The 21,514-nt window shown below is 38.3% G+C and overlaps 1 protein-coding gene across 2 annotated transcripts in view; it reads right to left on the bottom strand.

The window, feature by feature from the left end:
* HS2ST1 (heparan sulfate 2-O-sulfotransferase 1) overlaps positions 1-21,514 on the bottom strand; it is an 81,430-nt gene that overhangs the window by 15,936 nt on the left and 43,980 nt on the right. For both annotated transcript variants that reach the window (XR_005106716.1, XM_037404054.1), the window contains exon 2: positions 4,890-5,128. Coding sequence is in view for 1 of the 2 variants with exons in the window: in XM_037404054.1 (XP_037259951.1) it covers positions 4,890-5,128 (239 nt within the window). In the remaining variant the exon portion in view is untranslated. The remainder of the gene's footprint in view (positions 1-4,889; positions 5,129-21,514) is intronic.

The raw sequence follows: 21,514 nt of genomic DNA, 5'->3' as shown, positions 1-21,514 counted from the left end.
AAATATCACGGTTAGTTGATACAACCCTGCAAGTAAACCAGTTATGCTACCTATCGTGTGTACTGCAGCATGCATATTAAAGTGTACATTTCAGTTACGTTTCCATGAATAAGCTTTCTGAAATCTAGCACCAGCTAGACTTCAGTTTCTAATAGACTAGGACTAGACACAGGGAAATGTTTAGTGCAAAATCCCAAGGGTCAGGTCTATCTTAGATCCCCATGCCACCATCGGGCATCAGACCTTGGATGTTCCAGTAACAGTTCAGAAATCCTTTACTGTCTTTACCCTACAATGTTGTTGTCTGCTAAGGAAATAATTTTTATAAACATAGGATGGATATTCTAGCCTTTTACTAACTTTAACACCAGGCAAGCCAAGAGAAGGCTAGGAAGGTTTTGTAAGACAGATGCAACATTTACATCTGCCTTAAGATAGACCAGCAACGTGCTGTGGCCCTGAGAACTTAAGTTTCTAACAACTGTAAGCAGCCTGCAGGCAAGAATACCCCCCCTCCCCCTTCACCCCAAGTTTGCAGCATTCCAAAATCAGAATTGTTCCAGGTTACAGACAGCCCAATGAGTTTGGACTGGATTAACACATTTTAGGGCAGAAAGGCAGAAATCAATATTGCTTGCCGCTTCATATTGTTAACTATGATCAATTTTACCTTTCTTTTCAGGGCTTAGCAGACAGTGGAGCTTTCAAGAGACCAAGCAAGGTTCTCCATCTGAACCCAACTGAATAAAATTTGAAGTTACTTTAAAAGTGCGGATAGACGTGAATGGAATTGCTGGGAAGTTGTTTCATGGTGCTTTTATATAATTAGCTACAAAGCTGCTTCACAGCCTTTAGTAAGTGAGAAATCAGCTGAGCTTCACTGAATTAAAAAGTCAGAGCAAATGTACTCTGGGGGCGTAAGATGTCCTGAAAGGTGAGTTAAATACATTCAGTTTCTAGGATGATAAGAACTTAAAACAAGTCTCAGTGAGCCAAAATTTAAAAAAAAAAAAAATAAATCCCCCAAAACCCCAACCAAAAAACCATCACCAGCACACTTGGTCTGAGAAAAAAAGCCCTGGAAAATCTGTACATGCAAACCAAAGCGATGTTGTAAACTGTCATCTCTGTCCACTACCTGCTTCCATCAATCCCACTTCTCTACAGTCTGAACACAAACACACCCCCTGCCTTTGCCCCCAGAAGGTGGTATGGTCATTACCCTGTGGGCTGGTATCACACGGAATCCTGGCTACCAAAAAAGCCCCAGCTTTTCAGGTCATTACATTCTAGTTTTGTTTGTCAGTTGCTGAATAACTGTCTTAAAATGACAAATAACTGGGGGGATGAATATCACAAGCCTAGCCTGCTGAGAAACACCATGAGGATTTTTTCATTTGAGCTACAAAATTAGGGCTCTCAAGTAAGGCTGAAGACCCACACAGTGTCCCCATTAAAGGAAATCTCATATTCAGATTTAAAGACCAAGCGTGATGGAATGACTGAATCAGAACTGCTCTGCAGGAAGGCACTGGTCGCTTAGCTATCAAAACTGTCATACAAGCTAATAACTAACAGTTAGCTCTAAATCAGAGGGTCAGGAACACTGGAAACAGGCTAGCAGCACACCTGTGGCTGCATGCCATGAAAAGCCACAAACAAGTTCAAGGCAAGGGCAGCTGAGAAGCAATTTTGTGAGATGGTGAAAAGAGAGTTCACCAGTTCAGCCACAGTACAGCGAGGCTACCCACCTCATGTGAACAGTTCTTTCTCAGAAGGAAAAAGACAACCGGCACATGGACAGCAGCAGACGCTAGCACTCACTAGGCCATCTGACTCCTAGAGAAACACTCTTAAATGTTCAGGAGTACATGACAGTACTTCCACCTCTAGCAGTGTATGGCAACCTTACGCTTGTTCCACTTCTGACAGCCACTGAACTTCACCAGCAGAGGAAATAAGCACTAAAGTCAGTGTAAGTGTGCTATCCTCTGAGAGGGCACTGTTTTAGAATACATTTGGAAGCAAGATTATATGTTTTCAGGTTGCTTTTTCAAGAAAAACGGGGAGAGAAACTGTGGGAGAAAAAAGAACAAGGAACAGAAAACAGCAAGCTGAGGGAGTGAAATGCTGGATAATTGTACCATGGCTTGTCTATGTTTGCAACAGTACAGAGAATGTGTTCTCATACCCCCTTTTCTAACAATATATCGAGAATACATGCTGCAAGACAGAATAGTAATTTCATTTTAAACGTTTTAGGTGACAACTTCACCATGTAACAAAAAAGCTGAAGTCTGTGTAGCTGGTATGCCATTCAGCTAGCCACAGCACAGGCATACTCGTAGGACAAAAAGTATCAGTACTGAAACATGCAAGCAACAAATAAAATCCAACCAAACAACTACTCTGGTTTAATGAAAGCAAGTGGTTTTGTTACAGACCACAGAGGTCAGAAATGCAAGATGGGCAACATGGCACTCAGCTTGCTGCAGAGAAAAGGCCCAACCTGCATAAAGAGGGGCAGTTCCCAGGATCCTGCTGCCAGAGAAGCTGCAAAAGAAAGGAGGGCTGCTGGAACAAGTTCCATCTGAAACTAAAATGGATGGATTAGGGACTCTTAGTGGATTATCTCAAATCAGATACAGACTGTGTTTGGAGTGGATTTTAAATAGGGTTTTTTGGGTTTTTTTTCAGATTGCATTCAAGAAGTAAAGGTTTCACACGTGGGCAGAAAACTTAAAATGTGTTACAGAATTATAGTAGTTTGGAAAAAGCACAGCAGGAGTGCATAATGGAGAGCTCACTATCTTACAAATTTATGTCAGGCCCAAGACAATCTTCACTTTGCCTAGGGAGACTTGCTTCAACAAACAGCATCACTTATAAAACAATTCTGCCTCTGTGATATGTTTATGTATTTTACTACTGCTGCATACACACCTAATACACTCAAATGAGCTACACTGATGAAGATAGTATGTGAGTATTTGTTGCAAATCCAAGCCCACAAAGAGTATACCTCATCAGCTAATATCAGGACCCTTGCCACCTCCAGAATTATGTGTTATGATTTACAATGGCAAGTGCTATCTCAATAGACTAATGATAAATCATTATTTCTTATTCTTTGAACAACTATGCAATACATAGTTTTTCATTGTCAGCATCTCCCAGTTAATGGCCACTGAAGGAGTATCAATTGTCTAATTAAACAACATAATTTACCACCTTGGACAACAGCATAGTATCAAATGAAGGTAGGACTGCCAGTATTGCATACATGCCCAGCACTGATGGATTTTCATTTTTCAGTAAGTAATTCTTAAGAGGGAAGATGAGGAGCAGAGTTTCTCTTAGACAAAACTAAGCTAATAAAGAACACATTTGATTTGAATGAATTCCAAACAAAAGCAGAAATTTAAGGAAAGGTTGCCTATGTTTAATGTTACACCATCAATGACTAGCTCTCCTGGTCCTTCAGGACAGACCAGTACAATTCAAAGAGTCTGTGGTTGGAAGCACAGCACTAAGTATGACTGACTTGAGCATGACTTTTAATTAACAGATATAAGCCTGTTAAATCTTTTGGGGAAAAAAAAAAAAATCACTCTGCTGTTAGTGCACGGGTCTTTAGTACTTGTTCTACGCAGTGGACAGGACTATAGGGATGGCTACCAGATTTACTTTTAGTAATCTCAGTAATCATGTCTGACAATATCACATTCATATTTAGGAAAAGATTTCACTACAGCAAAACCCCAACAGTAACAGAACCCCACTATCACAAAACAGGTTCCCAGTCCCACCCCAAGTACACTCTATGTCCCCTGTGCTGAGATCCTGACCTCAGTCCTTTCTCCCTGTATACAGAACTGGAAGCGAGGGGCCGCACCTGCTTCCCCTTGCCCCACTCCAGCAGCTGTGCTGAGCTGCCTCTGCCTGCAGGCATGCACTTAAAGGAGCTGGAAACCTCGGTGCTGACGTGCTGCAATGCAGAGCAGCTCCTGCCTGTGCTGCATATCAACTTCAGATGATCAGCACACCACCGGTGGTACATTCCTCGGGAGTTTGGAAATGTTTGTTTTACAGACAGGGATGATGACATGGTGATGTTTCAGACCTCTGACCTGTGTTTCCTACATGTGCACTCACAAGTAAAGAAATATTATTTTAAAAAATGAAACAACAACAACAAAAAAAATCTACTCCCTCACCACACCACACCCCAAGAAAAACAGAGCGCTGACCCTTCATCTTTTTTTTAACACCCACCATCTGATGCAGTGGTAGTAGCCATGATCATTTCTAGCCTGGGACTACACTGATTTTAGTGAGAACTTTACATGGATGCAAAGTGACTGTTCCTTTAGAGTGCAAGCGATTTACAACCACTTCTTTTTACCTGTTTTTTATCACCTGTGAGACCTGACCGGACCCAGTACCAAAGACAAAAGTATAGCCCTGACAGCATGGAACGGTGCCTGCACTACTTGGGAGAGGAAATCATGTAAGACTGCATTCACCACAGATGGAGATGACAAGCAAATACTATTACACAGCCAAAAGGCAGACAGTTGACAATACAATAAACTTTTACAGTTAAAACAATTGTAATTTCTGCCCCAGCTGTGTCCCTTTTTATCTTTGTTTTTGTCCAATAAACAGATACTTACCACCACCCAGCAGCCCAGCAAAAACCTAAACCTATTATTTAAAAAGTAATATTAATTCTCTACAAAGAGATTACAAAACACATTAGAATCCATTTATATTGCAAAATGGGACATAAAAGCCAATTCCATCAGACCACGTAAGTCTGCAATAGCAATAAATTTTCCTATACTTTCCCCTTGTTTAATAAAAACATCCCAAATGCAGTAGCTTACCTGATCTTGCAGAGACATAACAGGATTATTTTTGGTTGTGTTGATATGTAGAACATGGTATTTGTTCTTTGCACAAAGATCATAGGCAATATTTGTGAAGGATGTGCTGGCAGTCTTAGGTACTCTGTTGTAAATAATCACCACATCATCTTCTTCATCCAGTGTCACATCTTGGCGGGGGCCATCTACTGTATGGCGCTGTTCTATTTCTCTGACTTCATGTCTTGCGATAGCCCTTTCTGTTAAGGATGACAAATACAGAATTTCGATGTAAGTTATCACCAATTGTGAAGCTCAAACCACAGAATGCAAAAGACCTGGTGAAAAGCAGTAACTCCTCAGCGATAAAGGAAACACTTGCTGTCATATATATTTCTGATACATCTGAAGCAGAACTTAATCTATAAAGTGAACGAATGATAAAAGGTGAGTTAGTTTGACACAGAACACAAAGACTGGAAAACAATGTTTAGGGAACACATACTGTATTCCATGACTCATAATACTGTTACCTAAAGCCATTGTCTCTAAAGAAAAATGTCTATAGTGCGCTATCAAAATGGTGACATCCCCAAAATATCCCAAATAATTTCTATAAAACACCTGTTTTAAAATAATAATAGAAGGAATACGTCAGGCAATTTGGAGAATACGAATTTTCTGAAAACAGTAGAAATACTAACACTAGAGATTTAGTCAAGTAACTGTGTAGAAACACTGGAATTCAGGTGAAAACATGGTTTTGTTATTTCAATTGATACAAGCCCCAAGTGTGAAGTATTACAATAAATGGATTTGCAAAAATGCAATTAGATTTATTAATTTCAGGTATGACAAGAATAGAAGCAAGAGGTGGTTATGAAACCGTTAATGTTAAGGTGAAAAGCGATCTCTCAGTACTGAAATACATCAAATACATCAAAAAGAAGGAAACATGGAAAAGCAAGCTATGAACAAAACATTTTGGCAAGGTAAGTACATTGCAAATAAACCATTTTTCCTTTTATACAAAGGGCAATACTCGGAGTAATTGAACTCTGCTTCAAGTGCTAAAAGCCTATCCAGAAAATAAAATCACCAGTATTATAGCATTTTAATTTTTTTTCCTGCTGCTGAACAGTGAATACTTTTTGCTGATTCAGACACAGCTTTGTTCTGCTCTAGATAAGTATATACTTTAATATGATTTGTAATACAGATGTCAAAGCATCTTTTCTGATTCATTTATTGCGATATTGCCTTTAATAATGTATTCAAAGACACCTCCATTGGCCAACAGTGCACACTGAAGTCAGTCCCACAACAGTAACCTGTAATTCTCTGTATTGTGTTCTTACACGGGGTTTAGCTCTTTCTGGATGACACGCTTTTAACGGCAGCAGCTCTGGCCTTTACTTCCCTTGCTTCCTGTAACCCAGCTCCTTCTATTCTCTTTCAACACATCTCTTTAATTATAACATAAAATCACTTTTAAAGCAGAATCATTAAGCTGTGAACACCACTAGCCTGTAATTCCACATAAATTGTCTTCAACCACAAACTTCCATCTGTCTGAAATGCTTCAAAGCTTAAACTCACTCACTCTCTCATATGCTCGTATCTCACACCCCATAACTAAGTTACATCAGTATGAAAATGTTTGTAGAAAATGCTTATTGAGTATATCTCAATTTTCCACATGACATCTGTTGCTCCCCACTACATCAGTCACAGTTTTTGCTCCTTCCTTTCTCATTTGCCACCTCTCCCATCACTGCTGGCAAAGGTCCTGTTTTGGAAAGAGATGAGACAACAGACTCAGGTTTCTTCTGTCTGAAGACGGCTACAACAAAAAGGGACTGGCAACTCCCCCCTGCCTGCCAGTAACAGATCAGAGGAAGCATTTGGTGGGGGGCACAGTTAATCACATGGCTGCCCAAGGCTACACAGATACTGAATACCACCTAGAGAGGCGGAAATGAAACAAATTTAATTTGTATTTTCTACACCAGAGTAGTAGACCTCAGCTAGATTTGAATTGTAACTGCGCAGAGCTCCAGGGCTGATGAGGCTGGCTGGTGCAGAGGGAAGCTGCCCCTTCCACAACGAAGTAGTAAACATTTGTGAGAAACAGACATGATTTGCAAGAGGAGCAATGAGAAGTGTTCCTCTAATGAGGTATTTGAAACCACGATGATTCAAGAATTAGCATGATAAGTGCACTTTAAAGACTGTGCATAAGATATAAAAGATGCAATTAGCAGAAAGGCTATTACATATGATAACCTTCAACTCTGTACGGTGAGAAGGGAAAGCAAGAACGCACACAAGGAAGAGAACCTTCACAAGTGTCAAGTACACAGTTCTAACACCTAAAGAATAAGAAGGCTTTACATTTCAAATTAAAACAAATATTTATGATTAAGAACCACAATAATCTTCTTGAAATAACTATTTAACAATAGTTAAAACCCAAAAGCTGAGATGAAGCGCAGGATATAAACTGCTGAAGTGCAAAGGGAAGCTAAAGCCAGTGAGAAGCAGATACAGCAGCACCTGAAAGCGTCTACCCTGGTCAGCCACCCTAATGGCCAATTTCACTGTAGTCTGTTAATAACACAACAAGGAAAACTGCCAGTTTTGTAAAAATGCATGTTTCTTCCCACAGATGAGTAGTTTGCAGTTTTCCTCTGAAGTCGGAAGCTTTCTTTGTTACTTTCTGAAGTCAGTTTAACTCTTAAAATGGTACGTGATTTGATACATATGAATTAAATTTATTTTTTTAATTATTTATTTGTGGAGGAGGAGGAGAACCAGTAATGGTCACAGGCAACTGAGAATAGTCTTTGGGATAACTAAGTTAATCAGGAGTTAAGAGAATTTGAGGAGTTGATGGGCCTTTGACTAACTACTTCATTTGCTCTTCTATGAAATTTAAGTATCTTTGGAAGCAGAAGTCCTGTAACGGTTGAAAAATGACCAGCTCTTACCTGCTTTTACAAGTGCAGTAGAAAATGCAATGTATGTTCTAATAACTTTTTACATGTAGAAGATAGGGAGGAAGACGATGTTAGGCATTTATTAAGTATATTTTGTTTACCAAAGAATAACCTTAGATGACAGCCCTGCAAATTTAACTTTGTTTATGAGAACTTGACTTAGATTGGTTTCTCTGAAGTCAATTAAAAAAAAATAATCAGGTTAGGTAATTTTTTTTCTATCTGAGATCCCGTGGACAAAATGATATCCTACAGTTTCACCACCTTCATTCCATTCTATTTAAACTTAATTTTGTAAGAAAAACATCTAGGCAAAATTATTGAGCTAAATGTGTAAACTGGGTTAAGACTGTCCACACTAAGTTTGATATCAATTTAAAAAGGTAAGCAGCATTTAAGAATGTAGTACTTCGAATACAAGAGATTTTCATAGTAATATAATACAGGATAATTTTAAGGCATAAAATACTCTGTCTCACACTTTTTTTTATTACTGCCTGTTTAGGTTCACTGTCATAAATAATGTAATTACTATACAGTCAGTAAAAATGCTGTTCTGCAGTTGTCCTACACACAAACTTTCATCAACTGCAAGGCCAGTTTGCACACAGGCAGCACCATGTAAGATCACTGTAATAAGGTTTACTACAGTGGTTATTTACCAGCAGAGGAATTACTTGCAGAAAGTCTTCAGTTGGCAGAAGCAGGTGTTTTGTAAACAACAGAACAAGCTCATTTTCCCACCTACTTGTCTACATGTTCTTCAAAATCCTCCTTTATCCCATTTCTGTAACTATCAGCATCTTCCCACAACTTACATTTCTTGAGCCACCCTTTCGTAGCAATAAACCAGAAAATACCATGGCTAGCAACAACTTGGTTTGACAGTGAGATGCTATCAGAAAATGACATATAATGGGCAAGTTATGTCTTCTCCTTCAGCAGAAACACTAATAGCAACATTCAATCTGTATGCCACCACTGATTATGGAAAAATTCAGAATTATTTATTTTCAAGACAACTGCCCTTTCAAGTTACAAGCTGTTTGTCAACAAGTTTAAAAAGCTATTAATACAAGAAGTAACGCCCGGTAGAGAAATCGACACACCACGTTTGATTGCTTAGCCATGTTTTGTTAGGATCTCAGCTAATAAAATCACCTGTGAAAATACACTGGACCCAAACATACCTATAAAAATATTTGAAAATCCAACCGGGCAATATTTACATAATTCTAGAAACCAATCACCCAACTGAAAAATATTTAAATAATTATAGAAACTAATCAATGTGATCATAAGCAATTATTTGTCTACATTTCTTGTACATTCAAACAAATGTCTTAGATACAACAAATTTATTAGCATTTATTTCAAATCCAAATGTTAACTGCATAATTATTGTCCCAAACAAAACAGAGTGGCATGGATTTTAACAACTTAAAAGTTAACAAAACCAAGCATTTCAAACTCCTTGCATTTTTCACAAAAACCCAAGAACCTCCTGCGATTTCTTAACAGGAAAATCTATCAAACCCAGAACGCTTCTTTCCCCTACCACTCTGGATGAGGGATACATTTTGAGCCTCGCTGGCTATCAAAGTCAAGTTAACCAAGCACCTGGAAGAATAATACAGAGCATGCCACTCTGCATCTCCAAACTATGTTTTCTGTCCCCTATGTCTATTTCCCTTCTGCACCCACCTATGGATATTATTTAGGCTCTCTCTTCAGTGTGTCTTCTGCGCCTGCCATGCTACCTGGTGAAACCTCCCACACGGGTGAGGACAGGCTCAGTCTTAAATTATAGCTCAGCTGCCTTCAAGCCTTACCCAACAGAAGAAAAAGTTGTGGATTCAAACTCCACTCACTTGCTGTGGTGGTGAAGGAACTCGACAGCTAGTATGGATAGCATCAACCCTGTGCAAACAGTTGCTCTGTATCCATGATACTGGATGCCATTTCAAACCAATAAGCAGGTTTCTTCCAATTGGGAACAATATTGAAGCCAGCTGACTCGGTGTCTCCGCTTTCCTTCCACCATGCTCCCAGGCCAATTAGGCAAGCAGCTGGTAGCCTGCGGCACCGAGCAGCTCTCAAGCTGTTTCCCTGCCCAAAAGCTGCATTAAACACACGATTGCCCTAAATACTGAACCAAAGCAGGACTGAAAACCCACTCACTATTGACTGCATTCTCCTCTGATGAAGAATGAAAACTGAACTGAACAGCGGCTTAAAAATGAACCATAATTACATAGCAAAGTTAATGTCCTGATTCATTTTCAAATTATATACACCCACCATACACACGTAGCCTCCATCCTTCACTGAAATGCAGCCCCCTCTGGGAGCTGTTTAACAGCATAGATCTTACAAACCAGCACAGTGCTGCTGTATGTGGGTATCGATACTTTGGGGACTGAGAGGAGGAGAGACAGAATCAATGGCGCTATGACAATTTATGGCCATGGAGGATTTGTGTCACTATACCCAGTTAAAAATGCAGGGAAAATATAGATTGAATTAATAAAAGATGCCTAAAGTTGAATTTGTTTAAGGTATCAGTATTAACATACCAACACTTTCCAAGACCTTTAAGAATAACAACTCTATCCCGCTCTAGTTTCAAGTCTTACTAACAGCAGAATCACCACATTGGTTCTTTAGCAGCTGCACGACTTAATGACCAACATGTATTTTGAGCAAGCCTTCAGTTTCTCCCAATTTTCTTTTCCTCTATGCAAATATTCCATGAACCTGCTGTCTCTCTACTGCTGATTAATGAATGTTTTTAATGTTCTCAAAGGCAGTTCTGGGTGAGCCACTGGGTGAGGGGAGTGCCAGAGGGGCAGCAAACCCTGCCTTCCCGCTGCGGTAACCGCAGCGCTCTTAAAACCAGTCCCGGGGACTTCAGATGAGATCTCAAGTGTGACTCCTTACCACCGTCTCTGACTGACCACCCTTAAAATCGTAACTAACTAGTTTGTTTCTCCATTAACATCTATAAATATACGTATTACAATCAACATTAAGAAACAAGGAAAGCGGGCTATGTGATAGAAGTATGAACTACTAGTCTTGCAATACCAGTCAGATAAGAAAACCTCCCATGTTTTCCTCCCCCTTCTAAAAATTAATTTGCCTTAGTGTCAAGAGATTCTAATGACTAATTCTAGAAATTTCATTCCAGCTTGGTTTTTTTCCCAGTAAGGCATGAAAAGAAACAGATATAAAAGATCTCCTGTAATAAACTGTAGTTCAGTGAACAATTAAAAGTCACTAACATTGCCAAAACATATTTTTTTTTAATAGTGGTTAATGCATTTTCAGAACAGAAAGAAAATGAAGTCAGACAGAAGAGAATTGTTTTCAAACTCCAAACTTTAAACTCCAACAAATGCAGATTGGAACTAGTTAAAAGCAAGGATAACTCCCCAAAAAACCCAACCCAGACCACCAAGGAGGCACCTCCAGCTAGGCACTGAGATTGTTAACTAAAATCTAATGCAGCAGCTGTCTGAAAATTAGAAGTAGTGATGCTGAAAAACCTGCTACAGTTTCATTAGCATTTGATACTCATCATTTAATTTCAAGATAGCATTTTTGCCAGGGCTTTATTTTGAACACATAAGTAGAAGCATATTGATTAGTGTGTAATATTGTTAAGGGTTTGACTTAAGCTTATAAAAAAAGTCTACCCAACAGTGAAATCACTGTCTTACATGCACATCCAAGCTGGTTTTAACATCAGAGCCTGCATTTCTCATTTTCCTGCAATTTTTTTTTAGTTGATCAACTGCATTTATAAGGAACAGAGTATTTCAGGATTAAGCTCTGAACAAGTATTTACTTTTTTATCTTTTTTTTTTTTTTAAAAAAGCCAGCTAACATAAAAGCCTTACATATTTTTCTTCCAGCATTCTGTTGGGCAGAATATCTTAATGAAAGACTATGTTGTGGCCCTTTTTGACACAGGACCAGACACACCACGCATGTACTATGAAGTCAGTCTGGGTTTTAGCTACATAATACATAGGACAGGTAAGGGCCTGCATCTCAAGTCCCAGGAAGGGCGTAACTAAAAAAGAACCCATGAAAAGTCACAGATCTGATAAATCGCACTTATAGATTCAAATATTAGGTACCCCAACAAGCATGGTTATGGCTTACAGCAGACATATTTGTGTAAGAATATCCAATAAAACAAAAAAAAGGATATTTCATTCCACCAAATATGAAATTTCGAAAAATTTGTAAATTCTGGAAAAGGTGCATAAAAACACATCTTCAGCTGTAATTATAGCATCACTACTGCGACTTCTGAAAATTGCTAATAAACCTAATTACAAAGCTACATACAAATTTAGAGAAACATTTTAGGCAACATGGTGCAGCAGTAAAATTTAAAGATAAGCATATGTCAAACAGCTCCATAATCTCTCCAACTTCAGACTGAACTGTTTTGCTTGACAAGTGGTGAATTCCAGTTAATGAATTAGCGTGACAGCAAACACAATAGACACCATTTATCTTTTTTTCCTCCCAGTCACTTGCAATTTCTAGTTTCTTTAGGACAAGGAAACTTGAATAATAGATAGCTGTAAAGAGAAGGATGTAATCACACAAGAAAAAGGTTTGTGGCTTTTCAGAACCCCAAAACTGTCCATGAACTGTTACGAAGCACTGTGACTAAAACAGCAATGAAAAATACTTGCAAATCAAGGATTTGTTCTCTAAATAATAAACTGCAGCTGAGTATGTAACAGCAGGATTTGCTTTTACAGTGCCTTAATATCGTAATGCAGGACTTCAGTGTTAGCAAGAAAAGTTAATGGGACTGTTTTATACAAGGATACAGTTGTCACCAGCGTTTCACTATATAAATGTGCATGCATGTCACTCCTTCAAGCAAAATCCAATTCAAGTAATGAAAGAAAGCAAGATCAATATAGATCATCTGACTCCATTTAGTAAGGCAGCCTGGAGACTGTTTTGTTGTTTCTATACAAGCTTGCTCCAGACATACAATCATTTACTTTTTCTAAAAGGATACTGACTAGCATAAAAGCAAAAAGGATCACTAAGCTGTCTGTAAAAATCATTGAAAGACCTGGGTGTATGGACAATGCTGTATTACAGTAAGCCACCATCAGATTTAATGAAAGTAACTGGTAAGATATAGTGCTGTTTGCAACATATTCCACTCATACCACCCCTGCTTGTCTTCACAGCTCTTGGCTAAACTAACCTAATCTGGAAAACAGACTATTGCCAGCTGGTCTAGCAGCCAAAAACCAGCAAGATAGCAAACAGCACTGCCTTCTGATCAGAACAGCGGCTGACGTGGTTAAGGTAGAAGATTGTAAATATTTTATTAGGAATCTTAGGAAGTTATGAGTACCAAGAATAAACATGATAACTCTGTGTAGTACCAACAGATACAGCATGGTATTTGTTTAATTAACATTGGCTGTGTCTTAGCATTTACAGTGATAAGCATGATTTCTAACTTTAATGTAGTTATAGGAGTTTGTGTAAAGTCCTTTGAAAAAACAGAAATGAGTCTGCATGCTGAATGAGCCCCACTGCTATTAAGTCATAACAGATTCATTTTAATTACGTTTCTTAAATACTGACTAGATAAGCTCTTGATTACATATTTTGCTTTCTTTGTGAAAACCATTTATCTTGCTCTTAACTCATTATAGGAACTTCAGTTTAATTCTATACCCTGGTTGCTTCATATACAAATAAAAAGTATGTTTTATTTTTCCCCAAAACCTGCAAGTTTTTAATCGAGAGTTTTGCTAGCTCATGCAGCTTAAATATCAATGTATATATAAAAAAATACTGCTTTATCTGTTATTCTAATCTTAGGCTTGCAGACTATAGACCTCATCTGAGATGAAGATGAAAAATGATAAACATGAATAAAGATCAACTCTAACAACACACAGACCACTCAAAAATTACATTTCAGGAACCTCAAGCCATTTTAGATAAATGAAAGTACAAGAAAAACTCTTTTTTAATTAAATGCTAGAACTACAATGAACACTGAATTAAATAGTTTTTAACCTACCTCTGGAAATCTCTTCTTGCTATATCCTACACCTCTTCATACCTGGGGGTCCAGGCTATATTCAGGCAGAACTAGGAGAGCAAATACACGCAGTATCAACCTGGTTTCTACCTGAATAAAATAATCACCTGCTCTAAAGGTAGCCCTTCCCCTCTGACTTTCAGAGCATTACAAGGAGCAGTGGCCCAGTGGGTTCAAGGGGTTGGTAGAGGGAATATTACAAAGGAAAGCTTGCAAGTCCTAGCAATGTGTACCCTCCCAGGCCCTACCCGGGGAGTTTGAAATTGTGCCTTAGGGAACACTTGTGACACAACTAACCAGCTAATGCAAACCTTCCACATCCATCTTCTCCGTGCTAAGAAACTGAGCAGGCATGCTCAGCTCAAATATACTTGCACACCAACAATACTACCATAAAAACTCTTTTCAGTAGACACTGATCAGCAATATCAAAATTATACAAGCAAGAGCTTTATCTAGTTCCATGTCAGTGTGATGATATGGAGGCTCCTTCTTGCAAAAACAGAGACAGCCCAGGACTGGTGAGATGTGCAGTAAGGTGGTTTTGTACAAAAAACTTCCCACTAGTAAGCGAGCCAGCTGCTCACTGAGAGCCTCTGGGTGTTAATCCTGATTTAAATTGGATTAAGCTTTTTAATTAAAAGGAATTATTTTCCTACATGCATGAGAAATATTTTGTTCTTCCCCCAAATCAGTCCTTTTTTGCACAAGGATGACTATTTGATGAAAATTTGACCAGAACAAAAGGGCAAGCAATTCCCTTGCTGCATCTCAGGCAGCTGTTGCAAAAAGGTAACAAGAACTCCAGCCCCTTGCTCAGAGCTTTGGGGATACGGACTGTAGGGGATACAATAGATTTATACTCATCAATGTCTGACAGTGCTTCCCGACTAAAAGACACTACAGTAACCCATTATCAGAAGGTACATCATCGCTGAACTTACTAAAAGTCAGAATTGAAGAAAGTTACGCTGGATAATGCAATGCCACTGAAATAAAAGTAAAGAAGAATTCCTACCGATACACCACCACCCCGACCACCCCCAGTAAAAACAGAGAAAAAAGGAATCAAGATTCTCTTTTTAGCATTTCAAATCCATTAAAATACTCATTCTACGAAGGCCCCTGGAACAATGAGAAAGTTAATTTAGCTTTACATATAATTTTGTTGGCAGCTGACGTAGAATTGCACAGTATATAAGAGCTGGCTGGTCTTGAAAACAAAAACCAAAAAGCAACCACCAGGAACATTCACGTATTTGGTCAGATTATTTTTTGCAGACATCAAGACTTTAAATTGTCATCTTTTATTTTATACAAGCAAAGTAATCTGCTTCTAACAATAGTCAATAGCCTAAACCATTTCTAATATGGCTGAAACCTGTAGAGCTCTGTAAGGGAATAATCCTTTTGCTGTCATTCAGACAGAAAGTGTTTTGAACTGTCAATACTGAGCCACCTAAGGTATTTTAACCTGATATTAAGCAATACGTTACACAGTCAGCACAGATGCGCGTAGCAATGCTAAAACTGTGTTTTGAAGCAAAGATCTGTTGAAACTTCACGGCCTATGTTCCCACCACATGAAGGTGTGTGACGCTGAGAACTGTGTGCTCTCACCAGGGATGCAGGTATTTGTCTCAGCTCAGCTTTCCCCAGAGAAGCTGTACAGCCGTAACACTTCCTTTCTACCCCAGTATTAAAGCTACAGAAGTCATCTAAAAAAGCTTTTCCTCTTTTTTCTTCACATCTCCCTACAAGAACCCTAAATTTCCTGAGCTGCTTTTTGTTTAAGTCTCCAGTGACCACAGATGGTTTCCATATATATATATTTATAAATTTGCCTTGCATTAAATCACCATCCTCAAATTCCGCTAGTCTCAGTTACTATTTTTGTGTATACGAATAGCAAGGCTAAAAAGTTCATTTTTATATTAACAAGCTGTAACCATGTAAGGATATTTTAATATCTGTTGGTACCTCAAATAAAGGACGTATGGAAAAACACACAAGTCCTCTTTTTTGCTATATGAAGTGGAAGTTACTTCTTCAGAGTGTTAAATCAGAAAGGTATTTTAAACCAAGCCATTACTGGGGGGGTTGAGGGTGTGTGTATTATAAACTTCTGTGGGAGGATATACCAATTGATACAGTTTTTGTAAGAAATAGCTTATTTGTCTGGGATACTTCAAAGCAAAAAATACCACTGGTGAATTCTGTTTCCAGGGAGATGACATATTACCTTCCAGAAACATGTCACACACTGAAGGTATTCTTCAGTCTGAGTGAGCAGAGGAAAACATGAAAAGGACTTCTCTGCCATGACACAGACCCTCTGGCAACACTGTCACATAAGGAATAAAATAAAATAAAATAACATATAAATAGAAATTTGACTCACAATCCTCAGCAGATTTAGTTGCAGTGGTTAGAAACAAACTACCCATGTACCAACAGAGCTCTAAAGACACCGTATCACGGTAGGAGCAATCCAGACATGAGTTTGGGCAGAAAAGAGGGAGCCAATAATCCTTCAGTGTACCACATGGTCCAAAGGAAGCTCCAGGATAAGCAAATAATAGTGAGAACGTGCGTATTCCCACCCTTCATCTCCTCAGTCACCGCTCTAGATCCACCCCATCAATAATTCCTGTCAAGTTTTAAGGTTATCCTCATCCCTTCGTGCCCTTTTCTCTTCAATGGACTTTTCTTCAAGGAAGGAACATCATCCCTTCTGCAAAGGCAATACAAAGGAACCAAGCAGCTGTGTATGGGAAAAAGAATGAAAGCTCCCACACAAGGACTTCAGTAAACTGGTACTCAAAAATAAATAATAGACAAACTTACAGTATTCGGTAACAAATGATTTAGCAGTACAGTATGCCCACTACAGAATAGCATCTGCATACCAGTCTCCTTCAACTGCCTTATCTCACATCTTCTTAAACCTTCCAGTTATTTGCCACATCATCTTCCTCTGATAGCTACAGCCTCTCCTCACAGTCTCCTGGCACTCTGCTAATAATCATACACCACTGCCCATGGTTTCCCATGAATCATTTAAACTCATAATGACCTGCTCGGATACAGGAAGGATTACATTTCTACTGCCTCCTTGGAAGGCTAGTGTTAATGCACTTCTCCCAAAACCTGACATCTACAAACGCTTTTTAAAGACATACAAAGAAGCCACATTGCTAGTGCACATTTTTCAAGTGCAAAATCACTTGGCCTTTTGATTAAAGCACCTTTTTTTTTTTTTTTTTAATACACAATTTATCCTTCAAAAGGAAATACTTTGGCTGCCTGTAAGTTGTAAACAAATACCTCTCTTGCTCATACTAAAATAACTTCTGAAGTCTTACTGCTTTTACGCTCCCAGATAAAAGCAACTTCTCGTAGTTTCTGAACAGCCACCTCAAAATATTTTCACGCTTCTCTTGACACCTAATTCATACCATGCTACCTTCTCAGGAAGGAGAGGATATCATGGGCTGACATCAATGTGGAGGACTAAAACTGACTTAGGGTAAAAATTCTCACTACATTTCAAACATCACCATACCAATGAGAAAATGGGTCACTTCTTATCAAAAGAAAATTCTGTATTGAAATTGTTATAGATCAGGATTTCACATCTCTGTACGCTACTAGCCTATGGCCAACTGAGAAGATAAGAGAACTCTCAAGCAAGATACAGAGCCGTACTTCAGTATGTATGTATATATCTAATTTTTTCAGCAAAATTACGTTAAATTTAAAACAGGTTATTCTGTCCAAGTGGCCTGCCCTCAAATGTGGACACATTACCACAGTGATAATTTGATTAAACCAGTAGCCGCTTCTTCCAGAGCCTACAGAAAAGGCCACCCTCTGTAGTCAGTTACAAGCCTGCAAATTCAAGTAGGAGAAATTTCATTTGACCTTAGATGTGCCACTTAAAACAAATATCTGCAACTTCAGTAATTTCTGTATGCCCCGTAAACTGTTTCTAACCTGTGCTCCATCTGAGGTACAATTTCTGTAATGCATTAACGTCTGAAAGCTAAATTTACAAATGTACATGGTATGCGTTATTTCAAAATGTAACACGTTTCCAAACGGCAGGTTTCTCTTGAACAAAAAAAACCTGAGCTGCCACAGCTCTGTTCTGCTTTTGTGTCTTCCAACTGCTCAGAGCGGGGAAAAAAAAATATGTAGTTTTAAGTGTTGTGGAGTTTTGGTTTTGTTTTTAAATCATGGCTCTCAACATCTTTGAAGCAAAAGAGTTTCACGCTGCTTCTCTCTGAGGAGGAAAACATGAGTCTGCATCAGAACACAACAGACGTCTCTCCTGACATCAGAGGAAAGCTGTCGCAAGCCGCTGTGATGTGACTGGCAATGGGGTAATTGACAGAAGTTTAATGGCGCTGTCTAGCCCAACAGAGCTGTGGGAGTCAGACTAGCTGTCTCTGCACATCTGTTGTGGGCATAAGCATTTGAGAACAATCCCTGCTTTCAGCCCAGATACTAACTCACTCAGTATATTCATCAAAAAAGCAGTTGAATCCAATGGCATTCATTTTACAAAATGATAGATCCGTACTCCTTCACGACTACATACATGAATAGTTCCAAACTCCGAACTTCAGATGGATTACTACCTCCTTCTCTGCAAATGGTCACCCTGTGCAAAACGTACAGCCACGGGAGACAAACCATAGGAAATTAGCTTATCTATAGAGAACATTTTTTAATTGATAACAACTGAACTGCAAACCCCACAAAAATTCAGATTCATGCCATTAAAATGTCTGCAACTAACTGTCTGGGTGAAAGGAAATCTAACATGGATAGAAAACAAGTTTCTTTTTAGGAAGCAAGAGCTCTTTATAACAATTATTTAGGCTATTAGAAAGCTAATCCTCACTGGGGGCAGCACAGCTCTGCCCTGGAGAGGTACTTCCAGCCCCATTCGCAGGTCACAGACAGTGTCCTGCCTCGTTTAATACACACTACAGTTGTCCCTAAGTTAGTCCTGAGGTGATAAACATTAAACCAATTTTCATGTTAATTTTATTATTCAGATTATCATTAAATGTGAAAGACGGAAATTCCCAGGCAGTAAAGACATGTAAAGGCAATTTGATTGCAAAGTTTATAAAGAAAAGCGACAATAATTTATCATAGATTTGTAGTTTGGGTTGGAAGGGATCTTTAAAGGTCACCTAGTCCACTACCCCTGCAATGATTTACGGTCAGTTGTACAAAAATCAAGACTGGCATGTGATGAAGAGCATGAATAACACAGGTAAATTTTTTTCATTTGCCTTCTTGTTTTCCCACCATACGGATACACCTGGTTCCCATTACCAACCCTTTCTTCCCAGCTGTGAAGGACGCAAACTTTCATTTTAAAACATATGCTGACAAACATCTTTAGGGAGCTAGTGTTTTAATAGTTACATCAATTACTCTTAATACTTGAGGAAATCACTTGAGTTGTCAAAATTAAAATTATATCTGTTATTGTAAATGCTCTTTAATCTAGTCCTCACTATCTGGGAAACACCGCAGAGATCACAAAAGTTAGCTACTGAGAAACATCTCAGCAACAATTTTCTGTTTCTGCTGCCTTCTTTTTCTTTACCTCTGAATCTAAGGGTGCATTCTATTTTCTTATTTTACTGTGGTAGTACAACTATTCAAACCTTTCTTTTAAAAAATACTGGCACTAGAAAAATGAGGCACTATCTTAAGGTTAATTAGTGGAAAATTTTGCATCAAGGAAGCTGTCTGTGAAATTAGTTACTTTTCCTCAAAATTAAATGAAGCACTCATTAAAAAAATAATTAGTATGTACAACAATCTCTTGAAAGCCTATCTCCTGCTATAGGACAGACATTTCTATTGGGCAGCAATCTGGACTGCATTATAAAACACTATTATACATGAACAGATGGAAATCATAAAATGATATTTAGCTACAGATTTCCTGTCAGAAACTTATATAAAAAGAAGGGGAGGAAATATGTTCAACATTTTCTATTAGCCAACATCAAATCACTGAAAAAAATCAGAGGAATCCATGTAATGCCTGTGACACAGCAACTTATTTTTAACCCATATTTTTTCAAGTCCCTTGCATATAAAGATAGGCATAAATAAGACTATATTTTCACCTTTAAGCAGACAACATAGGATCAAAACCAATAAAGTAGCCACCAAAGAACTTTCATGACAATGCATTTCAGCTGCAGTCAAAAATTAAGACTTCTCAGGTTTGAATTCTTACTTCTGGCTGAACATCTGTGGAAGTCAGTCAAGCCCTACAGAGCTTCACAGGTTTGTCTGAAGGGCTGATTATAGGATCAAGGACCAGAAACATATTAAACTTTCCCATTATAAGCTGTAATGAACTGTCTTAGCTAGAATAGCAAACACATTGTTTATTTCATTCAGATGTGAAAGTTACTCCAGTTGCAAAGATCAAGGTGCATAACACCAACTTACTATGAAAATAAACTGCTCCCTTAGTTTAAGGGCAAAGTATTATCAGCTGTTGCAATCAATACAACTACTTTGAAATACAGTCTTGTCTTGGATTACACTTAATGAGAACCTTTTGCTTCATTGCCAGGACTTTAAAACCCAGTAAATATTAATGCAATTAAAGCGCAATACAGACATCATTATAGAAAGGTTATAGTAAAAATCCAATGTCAGAATAACAGTTGCTGAACATGCCATCCAAGAGGAATGTGGGGGTAAAGGAGGTAAGATACAGAGTGAAGGGTGAGGCACTCCTTGAAGTACCTAGCATACTTCGTTAAATAGATTGGGTTCAGTTTATTGTTCAATATAAATCAGTCATCGGAGTTGTATTCCACAACTGATAAATTGATAAAGCTACCTGAAAACTAGCAAATCTCCAAAATATTTCATCAAGACTTCAGAACACATTAAGTACTACACAAACGTTTCCTTTAGCAAGTCAATAGTAGCATAAGTTTTTTAGTCTGTACATAGACTGAATTCGCTATTTTCTTCCTAGACTCGCCAGTGAAAGCTTTGAACGCTATTTTCCCACACATTCAGCTTCTTTTATTTCACCTCCCTTTCTGCACGAATGCAATACAAGCTGAGAAGCATACAGACTTACTCCTGTTTCAATGGTCTTAAAGACAAACCAATCTTCAAGATCACTGATGACCTCCAAAAGGATTTAAATAACGGAGGGCCTTACTATTAATTACTCCAAACTAACAACAGTTAGGGCTTCAAGCACATCCAAGCCAACATTCTTAATTCCCCAATCAATGTGGTGAATTCAGGATGTCAAAGTACATTAAACATGGGAGGAAGGAGAGAAATTGGAAAGAAAAAATAACGTCCAATTTGTCTATCAATTAGAAAATGCTGTATTATTCCATCCTCAACTAAAGAGCAAACTTTGTACGTAGAATTTCTTATTTGTACATACAGACACATACAGTTGCACAGAAGTTCAAAAAGCCTAGGTTATTTTGGTGAGAGCTGGGAATAGAGTCTACACAGAAAGTAAA

The sequence above is a fragment of the Falco rusticolus genome, chromosome 11 (genome assembly GCF_015220075.1).
Source record: "Falco rusticolus isolate bFalRus1 chromosome 11, bFalRus1.pri, whole genome shotgun sequence".
NCBI lineage: Eukaryota > Metazoa > Chordata > Aves > Falconiformes > Falconidae > Falco > Falco rusticolus.
The sequence above is the reverse complement of the archived record's forward strand: the minus strand, read 5'-3'. Positions and strand labels throughout refer to the sequence as shown.